General features: G+C 43.5%; 1 protein-coding gene across 1 annotated transcript in view; it reads right to left on the reverse strand.

Moving 5' to 3' along the window:
• Positions 1–17: 17 nt before the first annotated feature.
• Positions 18–15,394, reverse strand: part of LOC138979789 (solute carrier organic anion transporter family member 4A1-like) — a 27,762-nt gene continuing 12,385 nt past the window's right edge. The window contains exons 6-13 of the mRNA XM_070352530.1: positions 13,702–13,869; positions 12,531–12,620; positions 10,890–11,097; positions 9,656–9,809; positions 8,951–9,141; positions 4,692–4,756; positions 1,544–1,984; positions 18–1,142 (exon numbers count right to left, since the gene is read on the reverse strand). Coding sequence (XP_070208631.1) covers positions 1,572–1,984; positions 4,692–4,756; positions 8,951–9,141; positions 9,656–9,809; positions 10,890–11,097; positions 12,531–12,620; positions 13,702–13,869 — 1,289 coding nt within the window. The 3' untranslated portion in view covers positions 18–1,142; positions 1,544–1,571. The remainder of the gene's footprint in view (positions 1,143–1,543; positions 1,985–4,691; positions 4,757–8,950; positions 9,142–9,655; positions 9,810–10,889; positions 11,098–12,530; positions 12,621–13,701; positions 13,870–15,394) is intronic.

Raw genomic sequence — 15,394 nt, forward strand, 5'->3', positions numbered from 1 at the left:
AAACCACTCATCGTTCAAACCTTAACACACTGAAAACTTTATTATCCATTGAAATGTCCATTAAAATGCAAACTTTCTCTGACACATCTACATCTGCCCGTGAACCATGTTTTTAAACATACATTTTTAGTACATGTATCTGAATAATTGTCATGAGATTGGAAGCACAATATGAACATGTAAAACATATCAGCTAATAGTAACACACACACACACACACACACACACACACACACACACACACACACACTGCCATTTAAATCAATATTACCACTGATATCATAACAGTATATCACAATACTGTATGTATACAAATTTGTGAATAATACAATAATAATAATAATGATAACAATAAAAATAATACAATTTGTAAATGTATTTTGTCAATAACAAACGTTCCAACAACCTACCTTTCTTGTTTTTTGATTCAGTATATCACAATATACAAAATTTATATTAATCTAAATCATTATTCTGGTTGCAGTTATTTTGTGCATAATGCAGTTATTACATTTTGATTACTTCTTTGGCATGGCACCTCTGTATGGCAATTAATCTGAGCCACATGAATTTTAAGAAATACAGCAGTATGTATGGTATTATCTGTACATTGTTTTGCAGCACAAATGTAACAGCCAAACAAAACTAACAACAAAGAAACAAATACTCAAATAAACTACATGTATAGTTAGAGATCGATTGTGCTTGAGCATGCAGTTTTGCAAAACAAAAATCTGAGAAAATCGAGTCGGTTCCTTGCTACCGGAGTGATATGATCTTTTTTCTTTTTTATTGAGATATGTCTACCAAAGAAGTTGATTTCATTGATAAGTGTCCCTGGCCTGCAGGGAAATAAATAGAAATACTTGCACAGATTGATATTCTACGTTCAGTACATCACTCACCTAAAATGAAAATCAGGAATGTGTCACTGGAGGGTGTACAATACAAACTATCAGTTGTTTTGATTCGACACCGATTCCTTCCTGATCACTGGTAATGATTGCTATATATAAGCATGCAAGTTTTCCTAAACTCTCTAACCCCAAGCCCAACCCATGTGACTGTGTCAAAACTGACTTGTCAGTGATCACTGCTGGCCGTTGCTGCAACGAATCATGAACTCCAATGAGTAGCGTACCCTGCAAAACACACACATCAGGGTTGGTTGTTAGCACACACTTTCATCTATTTTTATTTACATTAAAGATAGATAGATAGATAGATAATAGATAATATAACAGTCAGAACCCGGCTTCGCCCGTGTGTTAGCAGAACCCGTAAGCATTTGTTCCAATAACTATCACTTGGGACGTTTCTGCATTTGTTCAAGACTGACGCCTAACATAAATAGAACTCTCTCTCTCTCTCTCTCTCTCTCTCTCTCTCTCTCTCTCTCTCTCTCTCTCCCTCCCTCCCTCCCTCCCTCCCTCCCTCCCTCCCTCCCTCCCTCTCCCTCCCCCCCTCTCTCTCTCTCTCTCTCTCGGGTAATCCTCAGAAAGATTAATTTCTCCAAAAGAGCCAAATATAACACTGCTCTCACCACAATCGTCTATGTGTCAAGGCCATAGTTACAATTCGGTGGACACAGTGTGCTGGCTTATCCAGCCTTCAGGACCTACATCTAACACAGTACGCCATTTGTTCTCTGGGTCTGGGCTGGGGGGCAGGGTGATGGTGGTGGTGTTTGTATAGACGGAGGTAGTGCTGGTGTGCATCGAAGTTTTCCCTCCATCATCCGGAGAAGGGACGGTCACCTCCATAGACGCAGCAGACGGGGGGTCGCTGGAGCGGTAGAAGACAAGTGCGAGGATGTAAGCGATGGCGAAGGCGATATTGAAGGTCATGACGAGGGCTAGGAGGTTGTAGCTCATCTGCTGGTTGTCGTAGTAGAAGCAGGCCCCCTTGCCCTGGCACGTCTGCTGCCACTGGAGACACGTCAGGTCCAGCATCTTGCCGAACAGGATCGGCCCTGGGATGGACCCTGCACAGCAGATATGTAAATACAGTAAAACCTCCTCTAACGAACCCTTCTAATACCGACCCTCTTGTTTTCCGACGCCGGGATTTTCTAGGCTATTGCCTCTCAGAGTGTAACCGGCTGACTCTGAATGGTGATACCTCCCGTATCCGACAACCGACCGACCGAATGAGTCAATAACGACTTCCGGAATCCCCTATGTCAAATATTGTATGCCACGATACTAACACTGATAGTAACGGTTTGTTGAAACCAATAACGACTTTCACTCGTATTTACCCCAGACAACTGTGTCCAGTGTGCTTATGCTCATCCAAATGGGAGCAGCGAGCGCCCAGTTCCTGATCACCATGCACTCGCTTCTGATTAGGCACACAAAAAAAAAAAAGGTCTGTTTACGGTAACATAGGCCAAAAAAATAGGGTCGGTAGGTCGGGTTTTTATTTTTTTATTTTTCCAAAAAACCATATTTTTACGGGGTTTTTTTTTGGTTTTTTTCCCAAATGCCAAAAAAAAGTCTAGGGTCACGCGAAAAAAATAGGGTCGGTCGGGTTACCGTAAACAGACTATTTTTGGGGGGGCCTTAGTATCGCCTTGGAGTAGATGGGTGTATCATACATTATTTGCATTTTGACAAAATAATTGCCATTTAACACAGATGGAGACAAAAGCCCAAAGCAGATAGAATAGGACCAAGAGACTGCAGGTGAGAACAGCAACAACAAGACAACAATGAACATGCACTCACCACAAACACAGACAATAAAACACGAATAAGAACCGGTTTCGACACAAGGCCGGTCTTCATCAGGAAAAACAAGTCGCGTAAGGCGAAATTACTACATTTAGTCAAGCTGTGGAACTCACAGAATAAAACTGAACGCACTGCATTTTTTTCACAATGACCGTAGTCCGCCGCTTGTGCAAAACGGAGTGAAACTGACGAGCCTGTTCAGCGCGGTAGTGGTTTCGCTGTGCTGCATAGCACGCTTTTCTGTACCTCTCTTCGTTTTAACTTTCTGAGCGTGTTTTTTGACTCACATGCGAAGCAAAAGTGAGTCTATGTACTCACCCGAGTCGTCCGTCCGTCCGTCCGTCCGTCCGTCCGGACGTCCGGACGTCCGTCCGTCCGGCCGTCCGGAAAACTTTAACGTTGGATATTTCTTGGACACTATTCAGTCTATCAGTACCAAATTTGGCAAGATGGTGTATGATGACAAGGCCCCCAAAAACATACTTAGCATCTTGACCTTGCTTCAAGGTCAAGGTCGCAGGGGCCATAAATGTTGCCTAAAAAACAGCTATTTTTCACATTTTTCCCATTTTCTCTGAAGTTTTTGAGATTGAATACCTCACCTATATATGATATATAGGGCAAAGTAAGCCCCATCTTTTGATACCAGTTTGGTTTACCTTGCTTCAAGGTCAAGGTCACAGGAGCTCTTCAAAGTTGGATTGTATACATATTTTGAAGTGACCTTGACCCTGAACTATGGAAGATAACTGTTTCAAACTTAAAAATTATGTGGGGCACATGTTATGCTTTCATCATGAGACACATTTGGTCACATATGATCAAGGTCAAGGTCACTTTGACCCTAATGAAATGTGACCAAAATAAGGTAGTGAACCACTAAAAGTGACCATATCTCATGGTAGAAAGAGCCAATAAGCACCATTGTACTTCCTATGTCTTGAATTAACAGCTTTGTGTTGCATGACCTTGACCTTGGGTCAAGGTCACATGTATTTTGGTAGGAAAAATGTGTAAAGCATGTGAGTCGTATGGGCTTTGCCCTTCTTGTTAATCCAAACATATCATATCTATATGTTTTTGGAATCAGGAACCGACAAGGAATAAGATGAAATTGTTTTTAAATCGATTTCGGAAATTTAATTTTGATAATAATTTTTATATTTTTAATTTTCAGAGCTTGTTTTTAATCCAAATATAACATATTTATATGTTTTTGGAATCAGGAAATGATGTAGAATAAGATGAACGTAAATTTGGATCGTTTTATATAAAAAAAAATTATTACAATTTTCAGATTTTTAATGACCAAAGTCATTAATTAATTTTTAAGCCACCAAGCTGAAATGCAATACCGAAATCCGGCCTTCGTCGAAGATAGCTTTACAAAACTTTCAATCAATTTGATTGAAAAATGAGGGTGTGACATTTCCTCCTCAACTTTTACAAAAAGCCGGATATGACGTCATCAAAAGTATTTATCGAAAAAATGAAAAAAACGTCCGGGGATATCATTCCCAGAAACTCTCATGTCAAATTTCATAAAGATCGGTTCAGTAGTTTACACACACACACGCACAGACAGACACACACACACACACACACACACACACACACATACACCACGACCCTCGTCTCGATTCCCCCTCTATGTTAAAACATTTAGTCAAAACTTGACTAAATGTAAAAAAGAATAAAAATATAAAAGGAGAGATGATAGACTGCGAACGCACGGTTCCAAATCAATCATCAAAAGTTTATTGCGTCTCTTGTTTGTTCTCTTAAAGGCCAATCGGTCGAATTTCGTGTGAATGTTAGGTTTGGTTTTGTCCTAAATTAAACGTTCCGATAATGAAACAGATGGAGACAGTCATTGTTCCACGAGACCACGCTAATCGTGCACCAGGCATCCTGCCCGTCAGCTCAAAAAGAGAAATGTTGTCTGTGTGAACTCACCTAAACATCTGGCAATGATCCACTGAATTCCCATTCCAAGCGACCTTTGATCCTGTGACACAGATCTGAAACCAGAAAATAGTATCCTCAGGCTGTCAACACGTAAAAATCAGTATCGATAAATGCAAACAACGCAAAACGTGTGAACAGTGAACCAAATTAGCATGAAACGGATTTTCTTTCCAAACACAAAATATCCATGTATTTTGGGATTCAGGAAATCATAAAGAATGCAGTGAAGCTTCTTTTATGTCTGCCATTGCAACTTCAATTTAAGGCAGAATTTTAATTAAATTAATGATTAATGTGGAAACGGATAAAGCCAAGCCACGGTAAGCAAGAACAAATACAAATTTAAAATGCATGCCATTGGATTCACCTGTGATCTGGGTACATTTCACAAAACTGCACAAAATGTTAAAGCCATATGTACTCGATGACTATACACGCTAATTGCTTTACCAACAGCTGGAGACAGACTAAATTAAGTTCCCTGCAAAATATTGTGGTCTAGGACCCCTTAAATGTTGAGATATTTGAATTTTCATTTTGATCTGGATCGTCCTATTCATAGATTTGGCAACACATGTAACGTTGATGCAAGGGAGAGAACACCGCGGCTTTGTTGACATCCTCACTTTTTCAGAGGCTAGAACAAGCTGTAATGCATGTATTATGGTCCGCGCATGGTGACGTATCGTCATTATATGGTCTTATGGTGCGTTTGACATCGATTGTGGGCAAACTACACTTTGTAAACACGGGAGTGCGTTAGTATGCCTTTAAGCACACATACACACTCACGTATACACACACACACACACACACACACACACATACACACACACACACACACACACACACACACACACACACACACACACTTAAAATGCAAGTCAGTGAAACATCATTCAAGGAACATCACACGCTGTTTCTCTTGCAAAACTTGTAAGCACAAGTACTATTGTGCAGCTGATAAAATATCAGTACTCTACGATTGTATTGAACATATGATTCTACATGATGCACTGAGAACATTTTTATACAAACAAATAATTCTTTGTCATGATATTCCATCATTGCTTGAGAATCATAATGCATCTTGAAATGTCTTTTTGATTGTTCGACATGTTGATTATGTAAATTGTACTGTAGTTAACTTAACTTCTATTTCTTCTGGTTATTGAGTTACCCCCAATAGGCGAGTGCCGGGGTGAAAAAAGACAAGTTTGCATTGCTTATTCTGTCACCTTCGAAAAATAAAGTTAAATTAAATTAAATTAAATTAAATTAAATTAAATTCTCTCTCTCTCTCTCTTTCTCTCTCTCTCTCTCTCTCTCTTTAGCTCATTGTGTGTGTGTGTGTGTGTACGTGTGTGTGTGTGTGTGTGTGTGTGTACATGTGTACGTGTGTGTGTGTGTGTGTGTGTGTGTGTGTGTGTGTGTGTCTCTCTCTCTTTAGCTCATTGTGTGTGTGTGTGTCTCTCTCTCTCTCTCTCTCTCTCTCTCTCTCTCTCTCTCTCTCTCTCTCTCTCTCTCTCTTTAGCTCATTGTGTATGTGTGAAAGAAAAGCTGGAGAAGGTCGTTAGGGCTGCCAGCAGGATCATTGGCAGAGATCTCCCCTCTATAGACTCCCTTCACATCCTGCGCATGATGAGGAAATGTAGGTCCATCATGCAGGATACCACACACCCGGCTGGTCATCTCTTCCAGCCTCTGCTCTCGGGGCGCAGGCTCAGAACCCTCAGATGCCGTACGGCAAGACTCAGAAACAGTTTCTACCCCCAGGCTGTCCTGGCTTTTAATAACCGGTAAATGAACTCTACAGATTGTGACACGTTTTAGGATGTTCTAGGAGTATGCTTTTAGTAGCTGACATTACATACTGTGATCTATAGAGTGGGTTTTAGTATGGTGACACCACTGTGACGCGATGAAGCCAGACTATGTTTTAGCAGCTGGTCATATTACCGGAATACACATCTAGCTAGTATGTTTTAGTAGTTTTAGTCGTTCTTTAACCACTGTGATGTGTTGGAAGAGTTTATTTTTATGTGCTGTTTTAGAGGTACATCTCATCAGTATGGAACATGTTCAGTTCTTACAGCAGTTGATAGGGGGGGGGGGGGGGGGATCCTATCTTATTCTGCGTACTTTTATTGTGGGACGGCGGGGGGAGGGGAGGGGGGGAGGGATGTATGTTACCAGTGCGGGAACAGGGGTTGGAGAGGGGGGGAGTGGTGGGGGGGTCCTAGGGGTCCCGATAGCTCTTAGAGTTTCATAGTTCTCACCATGTCTGTATAGTGTATGTATTAGTCACTGTGATACCAAATTGTCTTACCCTTGTATGTATGATGCTATGCGCCAGTGATGTATGAATGCTATTTATTTTTGTTTTTATCACACAGCAAGCTGCTTTCCTCGTGTATTTTGTATGTTCATTCATGTATTGTACACTTGGCAATAAATTATCTATCTATCATCTATCTGTGTGTGTGTGTGTGTGTGTGTGTGTGTGTGTGTGTGTGTGTGTGTGTGTGTGTGTGTCTCTCTCTCTCTCTCTCTCTCTCTCTCTCTCTCTCTCTCTCTCCCCTCCCCCCCCCCCCCCCCCCCCGGCCTGCCAGTTTCGCTGGCTGACGGCGAAACCGTTGCCGGCGGCAACCACACGCATCGATCGGGGAGAAAGGCTGAGAGCAAGGAACCGTGTCTTGGGGAGCTAAAACCTTTACATAGTCTCCGCGAAGTCGACTTCAGGCTCAAGTAAGAACAGAGCCAAGGTCATACCAAGTCAAGTCAAGTGTACTTTCAAGGTGGATATAAAGTAAGCTCTTACGTGCATCAGTCACAGTTTTCAATTGTTTCAGTCGTCACTAATGAATGAATTAATAATTGTTTTCTGATTAAGGTACATGCTGTGACCAATGGGAACCTGGCAGTGGGGAGGGTATCACCTCAACAGTTGGTCTACATCCTGATGTACCCGTGCACGTATGTTTCAGTTTAGTTATCTGCTAGAGGAAGTAGATATTTTGGTAAATATGAAATGCAAATGGCGTAAAATATGATGTTGCTAATAACTACTTCCTCTAGCAGATAATCAAATCAAAACATCAGTACACGGATACATAAGGTTGTAGACCAACTGTTGCGGTAATACCCTCCCCAATGTCTGGTTCCCATTAGTCGCAATATGTACCTTACTAGTCGGAAAACTGAACCGAATAACTTTATTCATTAGTGACTATCACGTGTTTGATCCAGTTAAAGACAGTTAGCTTCATATCAAAGATTAAAAAAACAAGAAAGGTAAGTAGTTGGAACGTTCTTATTGACAAAATTACGTTACAGTCACGAATATATCGACCCAACGGTCTTTCAAGTGAACAGACAAACAAATATCACACAAAACTTATCTTCATGAAATTCAGTATTCGCCCACTCGCCAGGAAGCCGAGCGAATGAATCATATCAAAGGAAAATGCAGAGTCTTAGGAACACAACGGTACCAAAATCAAGACTCGGTATTGACCAAGAAACAAAGATGCATGAAGAACTTGAAATTTTACTGTCGTACGTAACATCTTAGTTTATCTTTAGTTTGCGTGATGTGGTGCATAACCATACCATAACCATACCTTGGTGCATAACGGTTTAACCATACCATAACCATACCTCGGTGCATAACCATACCATAACCATACCTCGGTGCATAACCATACCATAACCATACCTCGGTGCATAACCATACCATAACCATACCTCGGTGCATAACCATACCATACCAACCATACCTCGGTGCATAACCATACCATACCAACCATACCTCGGTGCATAGCCATACCATAACCATACTTCGGTGCATAACCATATCATAACCATACCTCGGTGCATTACCATACCTGAGGGCCCCAAAGGGTTTAAAATCGTGATCGTGATTGGCGTTTATTGACCTTTCTGTGACCGTGATTGCCGAAATTTTAATTTCTGTGATCGTGATGGGACTTTGCCCGTGACTCCGTGATGACAACAAAATCAAGTCTCGTGATCGTGATCGTCATTTGTTTTCGTGATCGTGATGGGCATTATTTCAAAGCATTTTATTTTCAACGTACATTTTTCACAGCTGTATCACTCTATGATCCTCTATTCGTCAAGGTGTTTGTGATCGTGAAAACAAAAATCAAGGTAACTGTGATCGTGAAAGCTAAAATTTCCCTTCCCGTGATCGTGATGATACCCCCCCTTTGGGGCCCTCATACCTCAGTGATGCAGATAGGGCAGGCATGGACGTGATGAAGGTCGCGAGAATCATGCCAGTGAACAGTGCGCAGAAGACAGCCAGGTGGGGGCAGTCGTTGGCACACTTCCCCTCCTGTACCTGCCAGTACTGACCGCTTGTCGTGTCCGCTGCCGTCAAGTTGTACGTCACACAGCTACAGTTGCTGTAGGTCTGGTGGAACAAGTACGAGCCTTACACTACGTATGAGGTTTAACTTATTTGTATAGTTATGATCACTGCAATTACTCTGTGTCGCGCGCGCGCGCGCGTGTGTGCGTGTGTTTGTGTGTGTCTGGTGTGTGTGTGTGTGCGTGCGTGCGAGCAAGTGTATATATGTGTGTGTGTGTGTGTGTGTGCGTGTGTGCCAGTGTGTGTGTGTGTGTGCAGTGTGTGTGTGTGGTGTGGTGTGTGTGTGTGTGCGTGCGTGCGAGCAAGTGTGTATGTGTGTGTATCTGTGTGTGGTGTGTGTGTGCGTGCGTGCGTGCGGCGTGCGTGCGTGCGAGCAAGTACAGTGTGTGTGTCTGTGTGTGTGTCTGTCTGTCTGTCGGTCTGCCTGGGGCATTACCATTATCCCAGACGGATGAGGTTAAAAGCCTGAATCTGGCAGCAAACCCTAAAACTATCTCTCACACTGCAAAAACATGCGTAGATCTCCATGCTCTAGTAAACTTCGCCAAAAGTGTACCTTTTTAGCCGCCGAAAAGCTGTCCTGACACCCAGCGTAGCAAGGAGAGTAGTACATGACGTTGTCCCTGCCGCACACAGGGTTGTACTCATACAGCGAACAGCCGCAGTCTGTGTTACACGTTGCGTCCATGTTCACTGGGTCCAGAAGCATCCTGTGACATACAGGAACATTTTTTAAGTCACCTTCTAAATTGACGAGGGTCAATCAGACGTTAATCGTGTTAAGGGGTCATAAGAACCATAAATATGTGTTAAGTTTCAAAGCTCAAGCTTCCAAAACGTCATAGAAACTGAACGTACGTTTGCCATTTTTGGCTTGAACTCAACTCCCCGGCTGTGACCTTGGAATCTTACAAGATTTGACACGACTTCCATCGTGTTCGGAAGTAATCCAACCCTGGAAACTTTTGAAGTTACAAAGCTCTGGCATCAAAGACTTAAAAGAAAAACAAACATTTTCCATTTTTTACCTGCACTCAACCCAACTCTTGACCTTCCCAGTTTAGGATGTTCAACACGACTTACATCATGTCTGGAGGTCACTGAACCCTTCAAGTGTGTGAAGTTTCCAAGCGTTAGCTTTGAACACGTCACAGAAAACGAACATTTGGCAGTTTTAGCATGAACTCAACCCCACTGTCACCATCATATTTGACGAAGATTAACAGGACTTTCGTCATGTGTGGAGGCCATCGAACCCTGAACGTGTGTGAAGTTTCAATGCTCAAGCTACAAAAACGCCAAAGAAAACAAAAAAAAATTTTTTTTTCCCAAACACCAAACCATTATCTTGAAGAATATGACGAGTCAACCAGACTTTCCCCGTTTCTAGAGGTCATCGAACGCTGTCTACACTATGAGCTATTTCAAATGTTCTGACTGTTAGCAAATTATAGCAGACATTTCGAGAAAATGGATGATCAGCATGAGCCGGAGGCGAATGCTGATATTATTTTTGAGACATGTCTGTTATCACCCGTGAGATGTGGAGTAACTGTTTGTGAAGGGGTATGGCTGCTGTTGTCAGTTTGCATGAACTTGGGAACCTTTGCGTACCCATGACAGTTTTATTGGGCTATATGTATGAATGCCAACACGCTATGGACGCATCACACAACCATTCGTTGGGCTATAGGGCTAATCATTTAGCTCTAAAACTTTCAATCCTGTTTGACTGGCCTTTGACTATAAAGTTGGTTCTTGTCATTTTTGCACTCGGTCACACAACCTACCCTGTGCGGCTGGGCTGCGAGTAGTCGGTGCTGATGCCGGCGAAGATGACGTTGGGACAGTGGACGAGGAAGACGAGGCCCAGACACACGGTGACCACAGTGGCTGCGATGCAGAACTTGAGGATTTGTCGCACGTCCCAGTTAAAGCGCTTGACCAGCCAGCCGCCTAGAAACGTCCCCCCTGCTCCTCCAAATATAGCTATCACACCTGCAAGAGACAATCACAGTTTGACTTGACTAAAGGGGTTTAACGTCCTCTCAGGCAGACCAGCTGGCCTTGAATGGAATGTGCAGGTCTTGGTAATACGCTGAGATGATCACAGGGGTGATATTTTCGCACGAACAAGCCCAATGCGGCTCTCTTCTTTAAAACGCCGGCATTAACTAGTATTGTCTCGTCAAAGAATCGAGATACTATATGAGATTTGAGGAGTGTGGAGAAATGGTGATTACTTGTGCTCAGGAGACCCTCGCTGAGATCGTACGATCTTTATCGTGCGCATTTGTACACGGGTGTGTTTGGACACCGAAGACAGTTTCCACGAAGTTGACCCTGGGAAAAAAATCCCTCGCCGAAAATCTGGGATTCGAACCCATGCCGATAGCGACGAACTGGTTAGAAAACCAGAGTGCTACCCGCGGCTGAGCTACGTCCTCTACCAATCAAAGATACCGTCGTGTTCACGTACTCCATCGTGTCAGCCATCACTGACCTGTCCAGGCTGGTTACACAGGACAAAAGCATCCATCCACTTAGAAACATACCAAAATTCAACGGCCTGGGTGCTTTCTGTGCAGAATCAGTAGAGAATTATTGTTGAATCGATGTGTAAAGCGCACAAGTGTCAACCTACGAAATGAATCCAGCTAAAAAAAACTAAACTAAAAAACCCAACTGTGGACAGAACGCAGCCAGACTGTTACATGTTGGTATGTGTTCACGTGAAAGGATGCTCTCCAAAGGCTGTAAGGCGTCCGCCCCGTGATCGGGAGGTCGTGGGTTCGAACCCCGGCCGGGTCATACCTAAGACTTTAAAATTGGCAATCTAGCGGCTGCTCCGCCTGGCGTCTGCCATTATGGGGTTAGTGCTAGGACTGGTTGGTCCGGTGTCAGAATAATGTGACTGGGTGAGACATGAAGCCTGTGCTGCGACTTCTGTCGTGTGTGGCGCACGTTATATGTCAAAGCAGCATCGCCCTGATATGGCCCTTCGTGGTCGGCTGGGCGTTAAGCAAACAAACAAACAAACAAAATCTCCAAAGGCTGAATGGATATATCTATGGTCAGTTATGAGTTCACACGGGAAGGACGCCGTCTTTCACTGCAATTTACCCATACGAGAAAAGCTTCAAGTAAAAGCGTTAGTATCACTCACAGTTCTTTTTCTCGTATAAAATATTATCATCCAGAGAAAAGGGCAGATCAACACAACCAAAATTATTAAGTCAGACACAGACCTACGGTGTGGATGTACAAGTCTGCACACATAAAGTGAACTTGTGACGATATCAAACTATAACACGAACACACACAGACACGCACGCATGCACACACGCACGCACACACACACACACACACACACACACACACACACACACACACACACACACACTGCACACACACATCACTCAAAATCTTACCAAGATACTGGGCAGCAGTACTAGAGGGCAAACCGAACTGAAACTCGATGAACTTGGGTCCAAACGTTGATACGCCAGTAATGACAAGACCTGAACATGGACAGAAAACCATTTAAGCTGTATACACACATCACACTACAATTTCATGGAGAAATCGAGCTCAATGTTGAGGTTCAGAAGTATTAAATTCTTTTTTCTTCTTCTCAAAAGTCCGCAACAAGAAAAGTCGAGTGAGCAAGTTTAGAAGAAGAGCAAATGCTCGTACGACTCATCGTCGTCATTCGCATTGTGAACCACTTCAGGAACAAGTTGATCGAACTCAACATTTGACGAGGGTCAAACAATAATGGTAGAAGAACAGATGGGCTTTCCCTTCATAAAACTAGTTTTACAATAAACGGTCTCGTCACAAAGATCTGCACTTAAACGTATCTGCCTAGTTTTTATGCCGGGTAGTATAGATTCAAAAACTCTCAAGAACATTATAAATGTCCAGTTGTTTTTGCCTGAACTTGACCCCATATGACCTTGAAAATCGACAACGGCCAACCAGCTTGGATGCATTATTTTCTTTCCGAGAAAAGACGAATAAAGCAGACAGGACTTCATGATTTAATCGGTGTCAAATCTCTAAGGTTGTCTGATTAAAGAGATGGGACACCGAGTACATTCTCCGCCCATGTTTAGACATTGATGATTGGGTTGGTGTCACATTTCTAAGGTTTTCTGACTAAAGCGATGTGACACCGAGTAATTCCTCCAATGTAAGGACATTGATGATTGAGTTGGTGTCAAATCTCTAAGGTTGTCTGATTAAAGAGATGTGACACCGAGTACATTCTCCCATGTAAAGACATTGATGATTGAGTTGGTGTCACATTTCTAAGGTTTTCTGACTAAAGAGATGTGACACCGAGTAATTCCTCCAATGTAAGGACATTGATGATTGAGTTGGTGTCAAATCTCTAAGGTTGTCTGATTAAAGAGATGTGACACCGAGTACATTCTCCCATGTAAAGACATTGATGATTGAGTTGGTGTCACATTTTCTAAGGTTTTCTGACTAAAGAGATGTGACACCGAGTAATTCCTCCAATGTAAGGACATTGATGATTGAGTTGGTGTCAAATCTCTACGGTTGTCTGATCACCGAGTAAATCCCCCAACCCACCTTCGCTGGCGGCGGCCAGGTTGAGGAACATGAAGGTGGGGTTGGTGAGGAGCACCTTGGCCGAGGTGACGATGTGCTTCAGGCCCAGCGGCTGTTTCTCCGAGTCTGCCTTCTGGACCTTGCCCTTGTACACCTCCTTCTCTCGCTCTGCACGGTACTTCCCAGACTCTGTAACACACTGTGTGATTAGTACACCTCCTTCTCTCGCTCTGCACGATACTTCTCCGACCCTGTAATACTCTGTGTGATTAGTACACCTCCTTCTCTCGCTCTGCACGGTACTTCCCAGACTCTGTAACACTCTGTGTGATTAGTACACCTCCTTCTCTCGCTCTGCACGGTACTTCCCAGACCCTGTAACACTCTGTGTGATTAGTACACCTCCTTCTCTCGCTCTGCACGGTACTTCCCAGACTCTGTAACACTCTGTGTGATTAGTACACCTCCTTCTCTCGCTCTGTACGGTACTTCTCTGACCCTGTAACACTCTGTGTGATTAGTACACCTCCTTCTCTCGCTCTGCACGGTACTTCTCTGACCCTGTAACACTCTGTGTGATTAGTACACCTCCTTCTCTCGCTCTGCACGGTACTTCTCTGACCCTGTAACACTCTGTGTGATTAGTACACCTCCTTCTCTCGCTCTGCACGGTACTTCTCTGACCCTGTAACACTCTGTGTGATTAGTACACCTCCTTCTCTCGCTCTGCACGGTACTTCTCTGACCCTGTAACACTCTGTGTGATTAGTACACCTCCTTCTCTCGCTCTGCACGGTACTTCCCAGACCCTGTAACACTCTGTGTGATTAGTACACCTCCTTCTCTCGCTCTGCACGGTACTTCTCTGACTCTGTAACACACTGTGTGATTAGTACACCTCCTTCTCTCGCTCTGCACGATACTTCTCCGACCCTGTAACACTCTGTGTGATTAGTACACCTCCTTCTCTCGCTCTGCACGGTACTTCTCTGACCCTGTAACACTCTGTGTGATTAGTACACCTCCTTCTCTCGCTCTGCACGGTACTTCCCAGACTCTGTAACACACTGTGTGATTAGTACACCTCCTTCTCTCGCTCTGCACGATACTTCCCAGGACCCTGTAACACTGTGTGATTAGTACACCTCCTTCTCTCGCTCTGCACGATACTTCTCCGACCCTGTAACACTCTGTGTGATTAGTACACCTCCTTCTCTCGCTCTGCACGGTACTTCTCTGACCCTGTAACACTCTGTGTGATTAGTACACCTCCTTCTCTCGCTCTGCACGATACTTCTCTGACCCTGTAACACTCTGTGTGATTAGTACACCTCCTTCTCTCGCTCTGCAAGGTACTTCTCTGACCCTGTAACACTCTGTGTGATTAGTACACCTCCTTCTCTCGATTAGGAGGCCGACGTCTAACCACCACTGACTCCACTGCGCCCGTCACTGCGACAGATACCAACTTTGCAGAGCCGGCTTGAACTTTCTGATCAATTCATTTCTTGAAGGCCACTAGTGTCAATTTGCTATCTATCTATATATATACGACTTGTGTCTGTCTGTCTGTCTGTCTGTGTGTCTGTCTGTCTGTGTGTCTGTCTGTCTGTGTGTCTGTCTGTCTGTGTGTCTGTGTGTGTGTGTGTTCGCGATGCACGGCCAAAGTTCTCGATGGATCTGCTTCAAATTTGGTGGGCATATTCAGGTAGAC

Source organism: Littorina saxatilis, linkage group LG11, assembly GCF_037325665.1.
Source record: "Littorina saxatilis isolate snail1 linkage group LG11, US_GU_Lsax_2.0, whole genome shotgun sequence".
NCBI lineage: Eukaryota > Metazoa > Mollusca > Gastropoda > Littorinimorpha > Littorinidae > Littorina > Littorina saxatilis.